The sequence below is a fragment of the Cryptomeria japonica genome, chromosome 2 (assembly GCF_030272615.1).
Source record: "Cryptomeria japonica chromosome 2, Sugi_1.0, whole genome shotgun sequence".
Taxonomy (NCBI): Eukaryota; Viridiplantae; Streptophyta; class Pinopsida; order Cupressales; family Cupressaceae; genus Cryptomeria; species Cryptomeria japonica.
In genome coordinates this window covers 81,097,462-81,118,871 of record NC_081406.1, presented here as the reverse complement: position 1 = coordinate 81,118,871, position 21,410 = coordinate 81,097,462, and the positions used below count along the sequence as shown (strand labels likewise).

At 35.0% G+C, this 21,410-nt stretch overlaps 1 protein-coding gene across 7 annotated transcripts in view; it reads right to left on the bottom strand.

Moving 5' to 3' along the window:
* LOC131078854 (DNA ligase 6) overlaps positions 1–21,410 on the bottom strand; it is a 323,121-nt gene that overhangs the window by 49,655 nt on the left and 252,056 nt on the right. For 5 of the 7 annotated variants that reach the window (XM_058016663.2, XM_059215983.1, XM_058016662.2 and 2 more), the window contains exons 14-18: positions 7,955–7,989; positions 1,869–1,930; positions 1,588–1,749; positions 1,307–1,395; positions 1,011–1,110 (exon numbers count right to left, since the gene is read on the bottom strand). In XM_058016663.2, coding sequence (XP_057872646.1) covers positions 1,011–1,110; positions 1,307–1,395; positions 1,588–1,749; positions 1,869–1,930; positions 7,955–7,989 — 448 coding nt within the window. Of the gene's footprint in view, positions 1–1,010; positions 1,111–1,306; positions 1,396–1,587; positions 1,750–1,868; positions 1,931–3,445; positions 3,588–7,954; positions 7,990–21,410 lie in introns of those variants that run through there. The other 2 variants (XR_009113859.2, XM_058016664.2) reach the window with 2 other exon arrangements.

Below are 21,410 nucleotides of genomic sequence, written 5' to 3'. Positions count from 1 at the left end.
CCTCTCCACCGCCCTCTGTGCGCCTCGCGGCCCCCAATAAACCCTCGGCCCTGCAAACAAATAAAGGCCGCCATGGTAAAATCGAGCCCTGGAAGCAAATAAGAACAAACCCTAACCCAGTTCGAGTTAGGGTAGCTAGATTTGTAAACAAAAAATTTAGGTTGTAGTTTTTGTCTTAAAATATCATGTTTGTTTAGGGTTTTGTTTTGTTGTTGGTTTTTATTAAATTTTAATTAGGTTAAATGGGGGATTTTTATAATAATGTATGTTGGAAAAATAAATATCCTCACATATAAATATGTGTAAAATAAATATATATATATATATATTTATAAATATATGTATATATAGATAAATATAGGAATGTATAAATCTAACATTAGTTTAATTATTTTATTTGTACATTCATATTTTATTTACGATTATATAAACCGTTAAATAAGATGATTTAAAATTTAAAATACTTATGAAGTTTACTCTTTTAGAAAATTTTATAACAAATTTGGTAAGTTATTTTGGCTATGGAGAATTATTTTTAGTCCACCTAGATATAGGTTTTTGAGATTAAACTTTATAGGACAATTTTCATTATGGAATTATTTGGCCCTTAGTCGAATTTTTGACATATTATAATTATTGTTAAAATAAATTGTGGGATTTAAAAATCCAATTGCTAGAGTTAATTTAATTAATTCCTACAATAATTAAAAAAGAATAATTGAGATTAATAATATCCCTTGTCAATTAATTTAGGGGTTTTTGCTTAAAATGAATTTATTATTTATTAAATTGATGAGGTAATAATAAATTCTTTTGGAGAGTTAATATTCCGCATTTAATTTAAATTATTTTCGCTTACTTGAGTTAGTGGTTAGAGTTAACTCAAAACATAGTTAAGACAAAACTTGATAGTGCGTTTCATATTAGCAGATTTTATGTTATTAGGTTGTTATTTAAAAAAAAAAATTATCCCGTTTTGGGCATGACACAGACCATTTGAGGAAGCTTACCTCCCTATAAAAGTCATCTGAAAATCCAGACATAACTCGACAAACACTCTGATATTCTTCAGAATCAGGATCGTAGCATGCAAGAAGAAATGGACTGAACCTGAAATTCAGCAAATATATGTCAGTAAGAATATAATGGTTCTCAAAATACATGTATTTAGTTAAAATATTATATGATCAGTTCTCAGAAGAAAAAAACAGGATAAATCATCAAAATAGGTTTAAGATATAAGAATATAATAATATATGAAAGAAAATATTTAAAAACTAGAAGAACAAGGATTTTAGATTGTTACCACCCAGCTTTCCTTCCATTTCCATGCCATGCTCCAATCGGTACCAAATCAAGGGTTTCATGTAAACCTTCCACATAGTCTCGTTTAACCTGAAAAGGCACAGGCACACATTCCAGTTTACTGTTCTAAAAGTTAATGTTGAACTGAGCGATGGGAAACAAAGTTGTCCTCTTGATATCTCACTTTGGCACACTTCTTGTCTATCACTGAGTAACAAAGATCAATCTGCAGGCTCCTTGCATAATACTTAATTCTATCAACCTTGCTAAATTGGAACAAACCTTTAGCCATGAATCAGAACGCTTCGATGGAGCATACTCAGAATTGTCATCAAGAGCTTTGGCCATAATTCCTTCACAGGAAGATGAAATAGCATCTGCCAGAAATGCATCTACCTTGTTCAATGTCAATATAGAACTGGGATGTGCTTCATCAGCCTTGACCTGACAGAAAAAACAAATTCCAAGAACTCAAATAATCTATAATAAGGAAATTATAATTGAAGTACAAAATTTGCATCCAAATTTGATAAATAATACAACACAAACTGACATATACTTACAGTTATCTCATTTACATATCTCAGATGCCCTGGTTTCTCAGTAGTAAAAAGATCCTTTATACCTGTTTAAAAGAAAACTCTTTAAATTTCCTTTCCACACGTATTGTCTGAACCCACTTAAGAAAATGATAAAATACTCTTCTATCTTAGATGACTCAAATAGAAACACAAGTTATTGTAATCTCTATTACATTGCTAATATTTGTACCAGTTATAACTCACATAAATATGTCTCCCATCATGCATAGGCGTGACCTTTTAAATTCCATCCTCTCTAGATCGATACTTCTAACTCTAGTTAGTTCTTAGGATGTAGTCTGACTTTAGAGATTTTTATTAGGTTCCACCATCCTACTATAATTTAATATTTATGACTGGTCATATTTGTTGAGTCCTGTTGACCTCCTTTGGTACTTGTGGGCATTCATATGATTTTTTTCTTTTTCCTCCTCCCTGGAGAACTAACTCATACTCCTTAAAACCTGAATCAAGGGTAGTGGCTTCCATGTTATCATATGTGGACCAGTATGAAAACAGCATCAGCTCAATCAAGAGTCCACTGGAGACAGCATTTTAACAATTGTATTCATCTCACATACATAGTGTATAGTGAAGAGCACACAGAAAATACTGAGAGGGTGGGGCAGGAGGGGGGTGTGGGGGGCGGGCGAGCAGGGGGTAACATGAGTATTTTAAACTTTTAAATGCATGAAACCACATAAAACAGAGAATTAGAGTAGAGAGCAAACATCAAAATGAAAACACCAAATTTCTCGTGGAAAACCCTTTCGGGTAAAAAACCACAGCAGATCAATAGCTTTCATTAAACAAATGTGCACCAACCCAGATTACATAAGTGAACACCAAACCTTTTCGAAGCACTAACTTCAGTTTCCACACAAACTCAAAAATGTACTAAAACCTGAAAACAGTTTTTGACCACTTGTAACCAGCATGCTCCAATGCAAAGTATTAGCCACTTCTCTAGTAGAACTTACAACCACACAGAGACTCAAAAAGGAAGACAGAATTGCTGCCCAAGTCAACCATCTCCTATCAATCGTATAGTTTCCATGCCTTTCCAAATATACACAACACTAAATAATGTGAATTCTGATTATTATTCCCTCCACGATTTGCACCAGATTTTCCAAGCGTCAAGGTATAAAGTCCACTATTCACCTAAAACAATAACTGATAATTGCACTATTACATGGAATCGACTTCACAAAATAATCTCACGCATGTCATATTATACTCAACCCATAAACATCATGCTCGACTCAATAACCCACTCCCCAAGAATGAACCGCTGAAGTACATTTGTCATTTACCTAAGAATAGCTCTTTAATGCAAAAAAAAATACATTGCAAAAATCTAAAGCTGCCCCATGCAGCAAAACATTACACAAATATGAAGTGGCTGCACTAAAGAAAGGATAAATGAATGAATGTATTTGTTTCAAATAACCGCTGAGCAATAACTTCTGAAGTCGTCCAATATTGTTGAGTGTATGTGGTGAGTGCATATTAATTTAGCCGTCATACACCTGTAGCTTCCATAAATCAATACATACCCGAAATAGTTTCTTTCGCTTCCTTGCAATTATCATGTTCCAATAATCAATGGAAACAGCACAAGCCAATGTTGCTGACTTCACAAATGGGACATGCTAGGTCATTGCAACAATGAGAAATCGAAAGCCAAAATCTTTTCACCTGCCAATCATAACACTTCATATTTAATTGAAATTCAAAGGCTTCCAACGCCAACATTAGGAATATTGGCAAAAATATCATCCCATGCCGATTCTTAACTTTATATCTTTCAAAAGCACGCAACTCCAGTATTATTCTGCCATTCACAAACGTTTCCGCACTACAATAATTAATGAAATCGTGCCTCTAGAATATAAGTCAACCTTTTGAAAATTCAATGGTGACATGGCAATCTGACTTGGCAAGACTTGGCACAAAGAGGTAGACTAGCTGACAGCAAAAGCAAGCAAGCAGGTCAAGTAGACAAGCAACCAGCACAAGCAGACAACCAATCAACGCAAGCACGCAGCCAAGCAGCTCAAGCAAGTAACCAAGCAGCTCAAACAAATAACCAAGTAGCTCAAGCAAGTAACCAAGTAGCTTGATAAGCATTTCATTCCAATTCTCTTTCCAGAAAGCCAAGCATAGAAAAACAATGTACCTTTGACATCAGTGACAAAATATTCAACATATAGGGCCCGGTGAGGCTTGTTGCAAAGTCTTAAGTTCCAGTGATGGAATAGATATTGTCACCGGTTGCTCATTATTTCTTCTGTAGTTTATTAGACTTATTGCTCTCAATGCCCATACTTACAGTACTGTTACTGAATCAGAAAACCAAGATAGAAATACTGCCCAGGAGCTAAACATTGAAAGTGCATATTTACTATTATTCTGTTTTATAATTTTAGAAAACTATTGATATATTGTTTTACAAGACACCATTTTATGATAGAAAGTTAAAGTCTCAAGTTTGGTGGCTCTGTAGTCAGTGCCAGTCCTGATGAAGCTAATAATGCATTCAAGCTACAATTTGTCGAGAATTTGAACCTCAAATCTTTGAAATCCAAAATTCAGTATGACCAGTGCTGCTCTACAGCATTATCTTGCACTTTCTGCCAGAACCAAGTAACAGTAAGAACTGTATGTAATTTGATTTCTAATTGCTGCTATTAAATTCTTAACTCATCTAAGGAAGGTGTTAGATTGCCTGTAGATATCCTAGCTTTATCATTTCTGTAAGTCCCCCATTATCCCTATGGTTTAGAGTTTGAATATATAAGTATTACAGAACACAGAATGTGAATGTACAGAATTCAAAATCTATTTGATTACCATTCTTTTTTATATTCATTTTGTATCATTTTCTGGAACTGGTTCTATCCGTTCTATATTGATATCAGCAACAGATGTATTCGTAGTAAACATATTTGTAAGTATTGTCTTCAGCAACACATGTTTTGTGATTGAAACATGCTTATAATATCGGTGCCTATAATTGGTATGGGAGTTAGAAGACAGTTGATAGTGGTTATATCTTCTTTAAAACAACAACTAGTTAATAACTTTAATTAGTTGAAAAGTTTGCTGTGGCAGTTCGAACCATAAGACAGTTTTGTGGTAGTTACAACTCCCTATGTGGTATCCACATTCTTATATATGCTTTATTGGAGTTCGATGTTTTTAGGATGTGTGAATATATATGAAACAAATAGTGAATGCATCGTGTGAATGTTAAAAAGAAATATTACGTTGAAAATGTGTTGTTGAAAATAGCAGAGATATTGTGTTACCATTCAGAATGAAACCTTGATTACTATGGTCTGAAAGTTCAAATACAGAAAAACATAAAGCTTCTGAGATATACAGTATGCTGCAAGAATCTGGGTTGTGTTATAAGGGAGGAAGATGTTTCAGTTGAAGGCACTTTAGCTGAAGATGAAATGTTCTTTTAAATCAGGTATAATAATAACAGTTCATTAATTTGGTTCTCTTCTTCATAGACTGTTAGAAGTTACAGACAACTATTGCATACTGCTGATAACAGTGAAAGTTATTTCAGTGACTATTGGATATTTACATTGATTATACATTCAGTTTGAGAACTCTTTCAGGTATTTGAAATCTTACTGCTTGTTTACATGCCTCAAAGATTGCTGATCATACAAGAAGTTGAATCAGTTCATTTGCAGGACATCATTACTGTGTTGTGATACAGATGTACTTATTTGAAGGAGTGCTATCATTTAGGCTGTAATGTTCTTTTCGTCTTCATATGTCTGAAGGTTGTGAAGAAGTTACTTTAGTTTGTTCATCTATTACAGTTCGAGGATGATACCGTTCTGATTCTTTTCAGTTTCAGCACATTGAAAGAAGATTGGATTAGTAAATAAGTTTTGTTATATCAAAAACATTCTGAAATTTAATGTCTAAGACATTGAGTTGGTGCTCAATCTGATTTGCTTTGTTGAAATCTTGTAGAAAATTGAGTTTGGTGATTCCTTGGGTCGGTGCCTTAAAATTGTATAAACTTCTTTAATTGTGAGGTTGGACTAGGACGATAGATCCTAGCAGCATTTCTCACTGTGGTTTTTTCCAATCTGGGTTTCGACGTAAAAATATTGTGCATTGGTTCTTGTGCTGTTGCTTGCTATCATTCTCTTTCAGTTTTCATTTTGAAGATTACACATCTCTAGTTACACCAAAGTTAAGTTTTAAAGTTACGAAGTTATCAAAGTTTAAATATTGCATCTACTACTGATTCACCCCACGTCCCGTCTTAGTAGTAGGACTGTGTTCTACATATAGCTCCTCCCACAACAGGCTATGCTTGTTGAGCTGCCACCTCATCATGTGTGTCCCATGTGTTCCATATCTCTCCAGGTATTATTGCTGACTGCAGTAACGTGTTCACCCTCCTGCCTCCAAATAGCTTGAGAGGTCCGAGTAGACCCCAGACTATGTGGGATCAGGAAAAGTTCTACCACCACCCATGCACATGCTCAACTCTTCTTCCTGCTTCTGGAATGCATATGACTAAGCACATAATTCCAGGTAGGGATAACTTCACATCACTAATGTGCATTGTAACTTCAGCACTGTCCCTTTACTTGCCAAAAAATTATCTTTAGCTCCAAGTAATCTTAACCATCCATTTGTAATTTATTTATTTTTTATCTTGTAATAAATGCAACAATAAGCAATCTACAAGAATTCATTAGTAGACTACTAGACCAAGAAACAACACCTTGGTGCTTGACCGGACACATTTATCACTAACCTAGACTTGACACATAATGATGTATAAATTGATGACAAAAATGGCTATCAAGTAGTATCAGCATCGAGTTTTGGATGGGTACAACAACTTCTACAGAATCAATTGGATATTGAAGAATGCAGGGGAAATTTTTGAAGTGAAGAGAATTAGGAGATGTCATACCATAGGACTGGGGTAGGTTATAATAAAAAAAGATTAAGCCACAAGAATTCATTAGTAGAATACTAGACCAAGAAACAACATCTTGCTGCTTGACTGGAACCATTTATTGCTAACCTAGACTTGACACAAAATGATGAATAAATTGATGACAAAAATGGCTATCTAGTACCAGCATCAGGTTTTGGACGGGTTCAACAACTTCTATAGAATCATATTGGATATTGAAGAAGGCAGGAGAAATTTTAAAAGTGAAGGGAATTATGAGATGTCATACCATAGGACTGGGGTGGGTTATAAGAAGAAAAGATTGAAGCCAAAAAATGAGAAAAAAATTATTGCAAAAGTCTAAAGAACAACTTGTAATGTTGGTTAATATCATTGACAGAAAAACTGTGCAGTTTATGAGCAAATGTGTATGGATCAAGGATAGACCATTACATGTGGACTTTGTTGGACATTGAGTAGGGAATGTGTAGCTCGGCTTCCTCGACATTATATACAGATAAAACTAATCTGAATAAATGTACATAGCTAGCCAAACTATTGATGGGATCACTGAGGTTTCAATTTGTGTGGATCCAGAATAGACTTGGTGAAGAGAAGCTTCAGAAACGTAGAGCTTATGTATAAAATCAAGAACAATGTGAGTCATCTTCATCTTTCAACAACTAGATGTGTGATCTAAGAGCCTTGTGCCAATTTAACTCCTTGATAAACAGCCTAAACCTTCACAAACTTTGGAGACAATGCAAATAGATTCTCTGTAAATTACTATAGCAGTTCCCACACGATCAAATATGATTGTTTCAATTCCATCCTGGCTTATAGGACCTTGTTCCATAAACAAAATTTGTGAAAAGGAGAAGTGAGCAGGTCACATCTAATGATTGGTACAACAAAGAACAGATTTTACCATTACTCTATAACTTTTTGTATGCAATGATGTTATTTGTTTTTAAAAGAAAGGGTATAGCAGCATTAACGATAAAACATAGTAGGAAAGGAGAACATATCCTATCAATATAGAATCTAGATATAAACAAACAACCTAGAAATAAAATTCTGATATAGGAACAAATATAAATCAGAAAATTAAGATACATACGGTTTCGCCTTTCACGGAGAGAAAGAGCCAGCAATCTGAAAAATAGATAAGAACTAATAAATTTTCATTTATATCTAGTGAAATAAAATAAAGCCAGATCTTAAATAGGTTTCTGCCAATCATTAAACTGAATAATGGATAACAAGTATAAAAATATTAAAAACAACTCTAAACTGTGGTGAATTCTATCTAAGAAGCAAAACAAATTCCCAAAGCTTCAGATTAATGCTTTAAAAGATCGCATATCAGGTACTAAGAGACCTTTCATGGGTTAAAAAATAAAAGAAAAACTCCCAGGCTATAATAGAATAGCGATTCTAAAATTGCCGATGTATCCAGCACCCTTCTTTCAGTCATTTATTTTGAATTTGCTTTGCCTTTTGACAGATCATCTTTTACAATCTCTATACTAGAGATTGACAATTTACGCGATAGTGGAAGAGCTATTCCTCAAAAAGTAAGAATGTGTATATTCTAAATATGCTTTCCTATTTGAGATACCACCTTTTACAATCTCTACAATAGAGATTGACAATTTAGGAGACAGTGGAAGAGGTTTGAATCAAAAAATAAGAATAAATTCTTCAATCACTTTTGTGACTTTAACTAATACGCAATAAAGAAATTTCTCAATTGTCACATGCCATTAAATAGAAAACTTATTTGTAGTTGTATTATTACAGTGCTATACTTTACAAAGGTTGATAGTTTGAAAAGCTAAATCCAAAAGTCTGATCAGTCAATAATTAAAAAAATTAAACACCATTGAAAAGTAGAAAAATGCTAATACCTAAGTTGCCGAATCGGGTAGGGGTATGGGTATGGGTACGTGGTTACGAACCGCCGGTACGACAGAATTTTTTTTTGGAGGTTGGGTACGTTCATACAAAAATAAAATAATATATATGCAGCTAAAAAACAAAATAAAGTCTAGCATGTCATATACCAATACATATGCTAAACAAAATCATTACAAATTTCTAATTTTGAAACATAACTGATAATATACTAATTTAAATTCAGTTTTCAATATCAAAAACTAAAAGAACAAACTACAATCACTAATCAGTAATCAGTTCTGAGTTCACTAATCAGAACCATATGGGTCATCAACAAAATCAAGATTGTCATCAACATTAACATTAGATGATGGAACCCCGCTGCCACTTGCACTAAAAGTATGTTGGCTACTTGACTCCTCAATATCTGAAGATTGTGCAACAATAGAGAGATCCAAGTCAGTACGCTCAGGTTCTACATCCCACAACTTTGTTGCTCCTTCCTTGTACTCATCATTTTTGTGAGTAAGAAGTCGCAAGTTGGAATGCATGTAGACTAGATCTTCTGCTTTGCTTGATGCCAATCGATTGTGCTTCACTGAGTGGATGAAGGAGTATGTACTCCAATTCCGTTCAGCTGAAGAAGAACTAGCAACCTATTGAAGCAAAGGGAGCTCTCATTAGAGTCTTTAAATCAACAATTTTGTAAATCAAACTTAAACTTTCAAAATAGTAATTTTTAAATGACAACCAAACTTAGAGAGTGGGTAAAAATTTATAAGCTTACTTGTGATAAAACTTTGATCGCGAGAAGTTGGAGGTGTGGCGTTTTGTGGCCATTGAGGTACCACCAAGAGTGAGCATCCTTCTTGTATTTGTCACGAAGAGCAGTAGGACTGTGACCAATGGAGGCTGTAAAATCGGCAAATTCACTTGTAACTCATCTAGAATTTCAGCATCAGGGAAGAGTTTAGTAAGAGCTTTCCTAAACACTTCACGGACTTCTGTATCACGATATGGTGGCACTCTTGTTGGCATAGCAAGGATCTCTTCACTATAATATTTGGGAGTTAGTGAGTAGGCAAGAAGATGGAGTGGGGTGGTCATTTTGTTCCATCGCTCAACACAAATTGACTGCACCTGTTCGAAGAATGTTTCTTCAGGGTCCTGCTCTTTTGCATTTATGATGGATTTTATTTTCTCAATCATTGAGTCTATTTCATCATAAACCTCCCCCAAGCATGGCTTGTCCATGTCAGTATAGCGGATCAAACCCAGAATGGGCTCAATGAAACTAAGAAGATATTTTGCACGATCCCACCAAGTGTCATCTAGAATCTTTTGCTTCACATTTGTTGCCCTCTCAGTATTGGATTACCTCCATATGTTCCATGCTTGGCTGATAACCACACCGGAATGTGCCTCTCGAACCTTCACAAGTCGTCACAAGACGATTGTGTTGGATGCAAATCTAGTCTCAGCAACCTATTTGAAAATTAAAAAACCAAGTAATTAAACTAAAGAAGAGTGAATATATATAATTTAAAAAATAAATAAATTACTAAGCATAACATAAAATCAAAACATTGCATTATTTGAAATTTGAATTACCTTCAATAGCTCTAGCCGTGAGAATGATCTAAAACTAGCTTGCGACATGTGGTGGTTTGTTATGAACATTTGGATCTCTTCAGCTTCAGCATAGATCCAAGCTATTTTTCGTACCCAACTTCTATAGCATGAGGTTGAGTGAATGCACAGCACAAGGTGTCCAAAATATATGTGGGAATCGTGTCTCAACTATCATACCAGCTGCTCTACAATTCTTTGCATTGTCCGTTATAACTTGGACAACATTTTGAGGACCTACTTCATTAATGCACTGTATAAGAATGTCAGCAATAAATTGTGCATCCTTAACTTGCCCCTTACAATCAACATCTTTTAGAAACATTGCCCCTTTAGGGCATACTGCAATCACATTAATTAATGGTCTATTTTTTGCATCCTTCCATCCATCGGAAATAATAGATACTTGTTTCTTTGCATGAGGCCTTAATGGGAGCTAATGCAGTTTCTATATGTTTGACCTCTTTCAACAGTAAAGTGGCATGCACCTTCTCATACCTTGGGCTCTTGTATCCCTTTGGAGCTTCATTTATTTTTCTTATCAAGTCTTGCCAATAGGGGGATCGAACCACATTGAATGATAAACCGTTTGCATAGAGGCATCTAGCAATGGATTGGTCAGCAATATCTCTGGCATCATTATTAAATGCCCTCTCCAATGGTCCCTTTGCTCTCTTTGAATGGCTTTCTACTACGATATCAGGAGCTTGAGATGATGAAGTATGTGGTCTCCATGAGCCCTTTTTTTTTGTTCAGTGGATGTGCCAATCTACTTTCAGCTTTTGTATTTGCTTCTTCTTGCTCCTTAATATATTCTGCTCCTTTAGAATCTGGTATAGGTGCATTTTTTTTTCCTGGACATGCTTTAACTCCTTTTTCGGGAATTCCACACAAATGTCCCTTCACCCGACTGTAGGAACTTGTATACTGAATACCGCACCCCGGACATATCCAAATACATGTCCCCCCACCTGGAATGTGCTCTACTATTTGTACATGCCTCCATAATGGTGAAGTCAGGTCAGCGGTGAATGAAGGATTGACAACAGGATTGGAACTAGTTGCCATGGTAAAAAAATTTAACACCCTGCAATTTATACAGACAAGCTTCAAAATTATTAGAACAAATTAATTAATTAAATCTAAAATATTTACACAAATTTAAAATCTAAACAAAAACTACATATATTTATTATTTAATCTTGATATTAAAATATAGTAATATATTATTTTAAAAATTTAATAAAATACTAAAAAATTAAAATATACTAATATAATTATAATATGCTATTTTTTATTGAAGAAATCATAAAAATAAAACTATAAAATTAAAATTATAACAATGAAAATAAAACTATGAAATTAAAATAATAACAATTTATAAAACTATAACAATAAAATTATAAATTTACAACAATAATAATAAAAATAAAATTATAGTCCACATTATAAACGATAAAATATTTATCAGGCAAGAAATTACCTGTGTTCGTGTGACGAAATCCTTTGCCTGTTCGGACGAAATACTCTGCCTGTGCGAAATCCTTTGTGTGTGACGCCTTTGTTTGGCTGAGGCTCGACCCTGCGTGTCTCGTGTCTGTGTGGATGTCGTCGTCTTGTGTCATGTCTGTGTGTGGCTCCCGTGTGGCTCCTCTCTCGGCTTACGTCACATCTGTGTGTGGCTCCCATGTGACTCCTCTCTCGGCTTGTGTCGCATTTGTGCAAGGTCGTGCGAATATATAAAAGAAAATGATGCAACGTGTAAGGGATTTATTGTCATTTTTTTGGAACTTCGAGAAGGCAAGTTGGTAAGAAACGAAGATTTCTTGCTATTTTTCAACTCAGGTCTGTGTGGAAACGCTTCAAATCTCCACGTTGGAGCAAAAAAACTGGTAAAAAAACAAGTTCGATTTTAGGGTTGAAAAACAATTTTGACCCGACTCCATTACGTATCGTTGTAGATTCCGATTCCGGGTCGTTTCGTACCTAGAATCGACGGGATAAGGACAACGATTCGGTAACTTAGGCTAATACAATTCTAGGACCTGACTTCTTAAGGGTAGATTCATATTAAATGTCATCTCTGCTCCCCATGATAATGACAAAGAAAACCAAATGCAGTTGGAATCATAATTATGAGATACAGCAAGTCTACAGAATTGGAAGAAAATGAACCCCCTGGAAAATTAGAAAGATGGTGATTGGCATTGCTAATCATTGAACCAAAGCAAAAAGAAACTTAGCTCATACAATTCTAGGACCTGTCCTTTTAAAGGGAGATTCATAATAAGTATCATCTCTGTTCCCCACAATTATAACAAGGGAAACTCAATGCAATTGGAACCAATATTTGGAGATACAGTGACTCAACAGACTCAACTCAGAGATTCAGCCAATTCTGACATCTAACACTTGCAAGTTTCAGCAGATTCATTAGTCACAACTGTCAGACCCAAGACTCTGCCAAGAAAAACAGATAAGCATTAAAAACAACTTTTTATATATTATATTGTTTAGATATTGAGTAACTGTTGAGTCCTTTTTGCTGCAAGTCAGAGTCCAACTCTGCGTAAAAGAAATCTCTTCAGGAGTACTTCAAGTCTCAAAACCATTCATGGAACAGATATAAATAGATATAGTTGTGTGATGGAATTAAGAAACAACTGGTTAAGACCGTATGGATAATGCAGATATTGCAATGCATTCCAACAGAACATCCAATGCAGTTCAATTACCATGTCAGATGGAATCATCCAGTCAATTTCAAATCTGCATAAAATAAAGATGCCAATGACTAACAGCTGACTCCAATCAAGGAGCTAATGAAAATGTCATCAAAACATATAAGTTGAACCCAATAAGCATAATCTTCTGAACAAGAGGCAAATATTAAAGCAAAATAATAGGAATCAAAACATCTCCTGATCTTATGACCAGCACCCAACCACTTGCTGCTATCTCCCTCCTCTCTCTTTAGTTCCATACTAAGTATCATCAACACTCAGATTTGATAAACTATTCTTATCAGAACAAGCCTGAGGATGCCTTTGCACCCTGTTGACAAGACCTTCAATCCCCTTCCTAACCATTTGAGTTGGTGGGCCGTTAGCATATTCAGTTTGGTTCCCGTAGGCTAATGAGTTAGGGTTAGGGAACTTTGAAGGCAGTTTGTCCAGCAGTTTGGCAGTATTTGATATTTAGTTGAGCTCCCACCATTATCATGAGTATAGTGTCCTTTTCCAAAGTGATTTTGCATTAGTCTTCCAATACTTACTATTTTTAGTAAGTCATTCTCAAGCACCGACTGAGTCAGCTAGCAGGGTTACTATTTTTAGTAGTTTTGATGATTATATCAGCATTTTATACAGTCCAATGGTTTTAAATAAAATAGCAATAAGTTATTAATTAAATTAAATAACTGACTTTATTGTTATTTTATTTTATTTAATAAAGGACTATAGGGGCCAATTAGAAAGTGAAAGATGATTTATATTAAATCAATGGGGCCAACTACATCTGAACGTTACATTGGAAGATTATAAAGTGACTTTTATTAAATTCAAATCAAAATGTGAAGGGGGTCAATTTTCCTGGGAGAGCTATAAAAGCAGTTTTGTGGAGCTTATTTCTCACATTGATATTGAATATTTGATATTACTTGTGCTTTTGGAGGAGATTATTCTACTCAGGTTTGTGATGCTGAAACCCTTGCAGGCAAAATTCTCCATGTTTTTAAAAGACACAATCTGGAGGAATACTTGGTGTTGCTATTCAGGAAACACACTAGAGCTTTCATGGCGATTCATTCTACGCATCTTCTCAATTTATAGTTGCAGATTTATGGAGGCCTATTTTCAGTTCGCAGATTGAGGAGTGTGAGGAGGGTTGGAGCTGTTATTATCTTGCTTTATGATGTCTGTACCAGTGCCATTGTTGCTCGTACATGTGTAGTGGGAAATTGGGTTTCGTGTGACTTCATCGGCTAGGGTTTGGAGAGCCTGTCTTGCTGTTTTGGATCATACAAGCCTAGAGAACACAGAGGTAACTTCAGTTTACCCAATGAACATGAACCTAGGGTGTGGCATCCATTTTCAATGAGCCAGATTGCATATTTTATGAACAACACCAGCTATTTTATTGCTGCATTTTGTGGGTATGTTGGAATTAGATATATAATGTCAATGAATGATCTAAATATAAATATAGAATTTCAGCTATTTTAATTTCTGAATATTGTCACTATCCGAGTTTTTAGCTGCAAATATTTCTGTTACCTGCACTTTATTTGTCATTTCAAAACTATTGCAAACACTTTCAAAAAACCAAAAAAAAAACAAAGGCAAACAGGGCTGCTTACTACATAATCTCTCAGGAATGCAATAGGCCAAAAGCTGACATAGCTAACTAGTGCAAAACTAAAAAAATTTGGCAATAGCATGGCAAAAGGGCCATAGACAATCAACATTTTCTGAAAACTTAGAATGGATAATTTTTCGAAATGGACACCAAAAATCAGGTTCACACTTGAGGAAATGGAGCTGCAACTCTAGGATGCTAAATGGAAAAGCCCTAAACAATCATTTTATGTGATCATAACCAAGTCCTCAACATTTAAAACACAAATCTACCATAATTGCACGGCATGCACTTCAATGAATGTATATATTACAAAATAAATAAGCTACAAGGTGCTTGCAATGTAAGAGTGTTACTTTTCAGACATAACGCATGTGGGTTATTAACATCAATAGCATTCGCTATAAGTGCCTACATGTACAAAATGTATTCTAACTTTATATTGGAATCTAACACTAAAAGTCCTCAACATTGGAAACATGAATCCATGATAATTGGATGGCACACATTCCAATTAATGTATATATCATAGTTGAGAAACTTGTGAAAAACTTGCAAAAATTGCAAGTCACTCGCAGACCAAGTTACTCGCCAAAAACATGCTAAAAACTTGCAATTTTTTGTGAAAAACATGCCTAAATGAGTATAATTCTACTATTTTCAAGTAATGTTAAAAATTTTATATGATTTTTAGATCACGTCTTAAAACAACAACGCACCAAACTCCTAATTTTGCCATTAAGTGATTAACTGTGAAAATGGCATGCACCATGAAGGTTTGTGTGGTTTCAAAGGCCTTAATCTAGGCATTACCCCAGACCCCCACAAGGGCCACTACCCCTCAACCCCATTGGGGAAATTTCCCCCAAACCTCCATGAGAGGCACTGCCCCTCAACCACATTGGGGGCATCACCTACCGACCCCAACGAGGGGCATTGTTCCTCAAGCCCATTGGGGTTTATGATATGTATTAAACTCTAATTTCAGTTTATATATGATGGAAATCAATAATATGTTCTACAAATTTTATAATATTTTTAAAATTTTATGTTTTTAAAAATGTTTAATAAAATTGTCAAGTCATTGCCAACTTTTTTCCAAGTCCCGAGTTTTTAAAAATTTTGGGCTTGATGAATTTTTGCGAAGTCCAATTTTTACAACTATGGTATATAGCATATACTATTAAATTGTGAAGCTAAAAGGTGCTTGTAACTTAATAGTAAGTTATTTTTAAGACATAACAAATGTGGTGTTACGACATCATTAACATTAGCAATAAATGCCTACACATACAAAATGCATTCTAACATTATTTAATATCTAATATCCCTTAACCACTTGCACCCCATCCAACCCCCACCAAATGCTTATGTGTGGGAAACTCCTATTTTGTCCAAACATTTGACAAGGAGAAAAGCATCAAGAGGTTTATTTTTGTTGTTTGCCAATGAATACAAAGGTAGAGTATATGCCAGCTACATATATTTGTAAGGAGAGGATTTCACTTCAAAGATTGTGTTGAAACATTGGGTTGATTCAAGGTATATAGAAAATTCAATGGGACTTAGAGCCCCATCAACTCAGCAAAGAACTCAACTTCTTGTTCATGGACAAAGCACATTGATGCGTAATGCCATGTTTTTTCAACATACTGAATGGCAAAAAGTGTTACATCCCACTTGTGCCCTAGTTGGTAATATGCAGTGTTTACGGCATGATATATGTTTGCCCTAGTGTATTTATGCTATACTTGCAAGATGTTTAACGTGCCCTAGTTTTCATGTTTAAATTGAATGAATGTGCCCTAGTTTTTCATGTTTTAATTGAATGAATATGCTCAGATGTTCTTGTAATGTCCCCTTTTCTAAGCGACATGAGATGAGTAGGGTTTGACCTACCATTCAAGTTCCCGTAGGTCAACGACATGATTAGGGGACTCATTCTAAGAGCCATGGAGCTTTGCAGGGGCTCTGTGAGCCGTTTTGGACCTTCAGACGACAGTTCCTACTTTTTAGGGAGGTTCTCCTATTTTCTAGGGAGAACCAATAGTCGACTGAATGACCACCCGGGGGACCAAGGAGCTGAGCAGGATACTTTTGAGCAGTTACAGGTGTTTCGAGAGAGGTTCCTATTTTTTAGGGCGAGTCCATACTTTTTAGGAGGATATGTCAGTTGGCCTGCAGGACTCAGACAACATCAATGATCACAGTGCTTCAGACAGAATTCAAATCTGAGTCACAGATTTCATGTTATGAATAAATAAATTAGGAAATATTAAAATATTTCCTAAGTTGGATTAAATAAATAATAATAAAGTGAAATAATACAATCACTTTATATTAATAAAGTGGCCCCTTGGCACATTTTCCTAGAAGTTATAACTTAAATATATGCCCACTTTTAATGAGGAATTAGACCCTCAATAGGTCAAACCACTTAGGGGAAGTATTTTTTTAATAAAAAGAAACAATTTAATATGTTTTACGATGCCAAAAGTACAACCCTAACCCCAAATTCGAATTAGGGTTTGAGGCATGTTAAAAAAACATTGGGGGCAGCATTTCAATTATTATTGAAGTTGTTTTTTGGAGAGCATTGGTAATTGCAGGTCTGCAACGTTTCTTGCAAGGTTGGTTTTGGGATTTGGAGACGGAAACCTTCAGATCTTGGGTGAGAGGACGAAATCCCCCTCATCTACACTACATTTATTTGTCTGGGAAGCTCATATCTTGCCAAAAAGGGCCAATTTTCTGAGTTTTGCAACTGCTACAGCAAGGAGACAATCTGATTTTCAGATCACAGCAGGTTTAGAAGTCATTTCAGACTCTATTTTATTAATTTGGTTCAGCTATTCATCTCCAACTGAATCGTACCATTTGGAGACAGCTTGGGACACCAAAGAAATAAATTGGAAGGTTTTAACTAGAATTTTTGTTACAAAAATCATTGTTAGGGGCTAATAAGAAGAATTCCAGTGTTTGTTTGGGAGAATTGGTTCATACTGGAGCTATAGGAGCAAATCAGTGTGTAAAGAGCACACCAAATTGGAGCTTCTCCTGGCAAGAAGTTGGAATTCCATCTGGGTCTGCATATTTCTTCGTCAATTGTTTTTGATAATTCATGTTAGGGTCAATAAAACATTTTGGAGCTGTTGTCTCATTGTGCAAGCACAGGAAACTTGATATGTTAGTTTGGCTTTGAATGATAGCATTTAACTATTCATTGCTGATAAATAAATCAGAAGTCTGAAAATTTGATTCCGGTCAGTATTACTTTATGTATTGCATTTGTATTCATACTACATTGTCAAGTTTCAAGCATTAACCTCAAAAAATCCAAAAAAACGCATATGCTGGCCAAAGAACTGAATTAAACAAACAAATCAGCAATCCATTCAGTCGTGGGTATCTTTCAGTTCATGCATATATGGTAAGATGTCAATTATGCTTAGAATGATGATTTGATGAATCATAGTTGGTAAATTGATGACTTGATAGTTAACATTATGACATGATGTTTTACTTTTGACAATGATCTATGAAATGTCAAAAGAGGACAAATTTTGATCTAACTCGTTGAATTGGCCGTGTGTGCATGAGATCGTCGTCGTTCGCGAAAGGAGGGAAAGTATCATCAAGTCGGGAGGTAAAAGGAAAGAAAGAACTAACGCCATCTGAAACTCAAACCCTAAGCCAGGTAGACTTATGATTGACCTTGTCAAACTTCGTTGGTCGTCGCATCCGGTAACCCTAGATGGTCTATGAAGAGATTTTAGGGTTCACAACCCTAGGTTTTTTATTGTGTTTCAAGATAACTCGTTTATTTTAAGGAATTTTTAATTAATTATTATTTAAATTCCGCAGAGGCTCATATTTTATCATGTAAATATATTTTTAAATATCTATATATATATATATCAATATATACATCTTATGCATAGCATGAATATGAGAGTACGTATACCGACAATATACGTGCTCCCATAGGCATGCATACATAAGGCGTATATATTCATATATGTAAATATATGAATATGTTATACACACTCTTGAAAAGGTTAAGTAACCTTATAAAAAAATAAAAGAAATGGTAAAAACCTTGTTATTTATTTAATTATAAAGAAAACCCATCCTCTAGTCGCTAGAGGTATAAGTGGCGTGAAGAAATAAAATATTAACCCCCCCCCCCCCTTTAATAACTCTATGCTCAAATACACTATTATTATTTGATGAGAAAAGTTATATTTCTTTATCGCGCATTTTGAAAAGGAGTTCGATATTAAAGTGAGATATGTTTTTAAAATACCAAGCAATAAAGAAGTTTGGAACATAAAATGCTCTATATTATGAAATGTTGTTATATCGAATTAAAAAAAAAAGCCTGAGAGCATTTTTGGCGTGACTGGAATCTTCACGAGGAAGCAAACAAGGGGAGAATCATGTTTTTGGTGTGAGGATTGCTGAAAGGAAACTCTCATGAATGGGAGAATTAGGGTGTATGGCAGGAGGAAAAACGTTTTTGGAAATACATAAGCAAAATTTGAGAATAGAACGAGGCACTTCTTTTACATATTTCTAGCTGCGAAAAGAAGTTTCTGCTCTGCGATTTTGGGTTTTCTACTTCGTGTTTTTTTTGAAGAACAGAGGGTTGCTGTGAGGAAGGACAATGGGAAGTATTCTCCAGTCGTTTTTATTCTGCAAATATACCAGGTCATGTATTCTGGCTAGAACCCTGCGATTTTGTTCTATACTCCTTTCACTGCTTCTTAAGTTTCGAAAATATAGTGGAATGAAATACATAAATGTTTTTGTTGTGTGCGATTTGTTTAAAGTATTGGGTAAATTTAAAAAATATATATATATACAAAGAGATTTCTAAGAATCCTCCGATATATCTTGATTTCTCTAGAGTATGCTCAATCTGGAGCAAGTATAGAGAATTACTTTGAAAGTCGTATAGGGATTAACCCTTCTGCAGTCTTGAAGAGTATATATATTATTGTTTTCTGCTAAAACATTTATTAACAACCAGCATGATATTAGTTCCCTTAAATACTGAGTAGGGTTTGGGTATTTTTGCAAATAAAAATGATATGTATGTTTTATTCTGTTATTAATCTTCTATCAGCTTCTTCTTAGCATCAGAACCTCTGTTTTCTTCATAAAATTAGAGGGTATCTTGTAGTTATCTGATTTTTTAAATGGAATTTCTGGTTCAGCATATATATCCCTATGTTTAGTTGTGAAATAAATTCTCATTGTAACAAATCTTAAGATTGTAGCAGTAGTCTTAATGTTGTTGAGAGAATTTAACCGAAAAACCCTTGAATAAGAACAGCATGTCACTTTTTGTTTTTAAGAAAAAAAAATATTGTTATCTGAAGCAACTAGTATGGGTACTTGTGTATACTTGTATATGTACATTGACATATACAGGTAAGTGTATATCAGTATGGTTTATAACTGGTAATACTTAACGTGTATGTGAAGGTATTTGTACATGTGTATACTTGTATATGTACATTAACATATACTAGTAAGCATATATCAGTATGGTTTATGACTGATAATCAGCAGAGTAAACTAGTAAAAGATTTTTAACTATACCTCTCAGTTTAGATAGGGTGCTCTTCCTAAGACCTGAAATAAGAAGATTTCTTACATCCTTATTGAGCTATTTCAGAATTGTCTAAGTTTGAAAAGCCAATGGCAATGAGGATAAACTAATTGATTGAGATTACCATCTCTAGATTATGAATTAAACTAATACCCTAGCCTAGGAAGGTAGTGGGTAGAAGGGCACAGTTGTACCTTGATGTAGATAGCATCACCATTTATGAGAACACCTTTCAAATTGCCTTGACAGCAGAGTCATGTCAAGCACAGTGGAACCATTCCTTACTTAAGGCTTGAATATGCAGCTGGCGGCTCTTATGCCCCTTACTTCCCATTCCAGGGAATTAGTTGAATCATTACAAACCTTTGCAATTAAGAATTAGAAGAGATAAACAATAACCTTTTAGTGTATTAGTGCTGATAACAAAAGAATATAAAACAATTGAACGGTCATAGTTCCTAAATGGGTACAGTCGAACCTACTTGACCCCAAACCTATGCCGAGAAGGGTGGTGATCATTGACAGCACGTGTAATCGCGCTTGCAGTGTTTAAACCTTGGCCAAGGTGGTGCTGCTTAGTGCAAGCTACCGTCAGATCATTAGTACCGGATACACCTCTAGTCAGGAGCGTCATACTAATTGGGAGTTACCCATAGTGTATGGCCGACTAGCCATGTAGGTCCTATAACACCAAGTCTTAGATGGCATGAGTTCCACTTCCCGTTACCTCCTTCCGAAGGGTCGGGCCAATCTAGTTGGATATGGCACGGGGACTAGTAAGTCCATGGTTGGGCAGAAAAATGCCCTGATGATACTTTCCCTCCTCACTGGTATCTTGATAAAGTTATGAAGTTCAGAATATCAGCATCCGATGAAATGTACTCTCTAAACCCTCTATCTTTATTTTAATGCAATGTGTTAATACTTTCATATCTTTCGTACATGTTCTTGGTTTAGTTCATCATGATGCATTTCTCAGTAAAAGCTAGTTAGAACTAGTTATGTTCGGATATTTGTTCATACTCAAAAAAAAACAAAAAAACTCTTCCTTTATATGTTAAGTTGCAATGTTCAT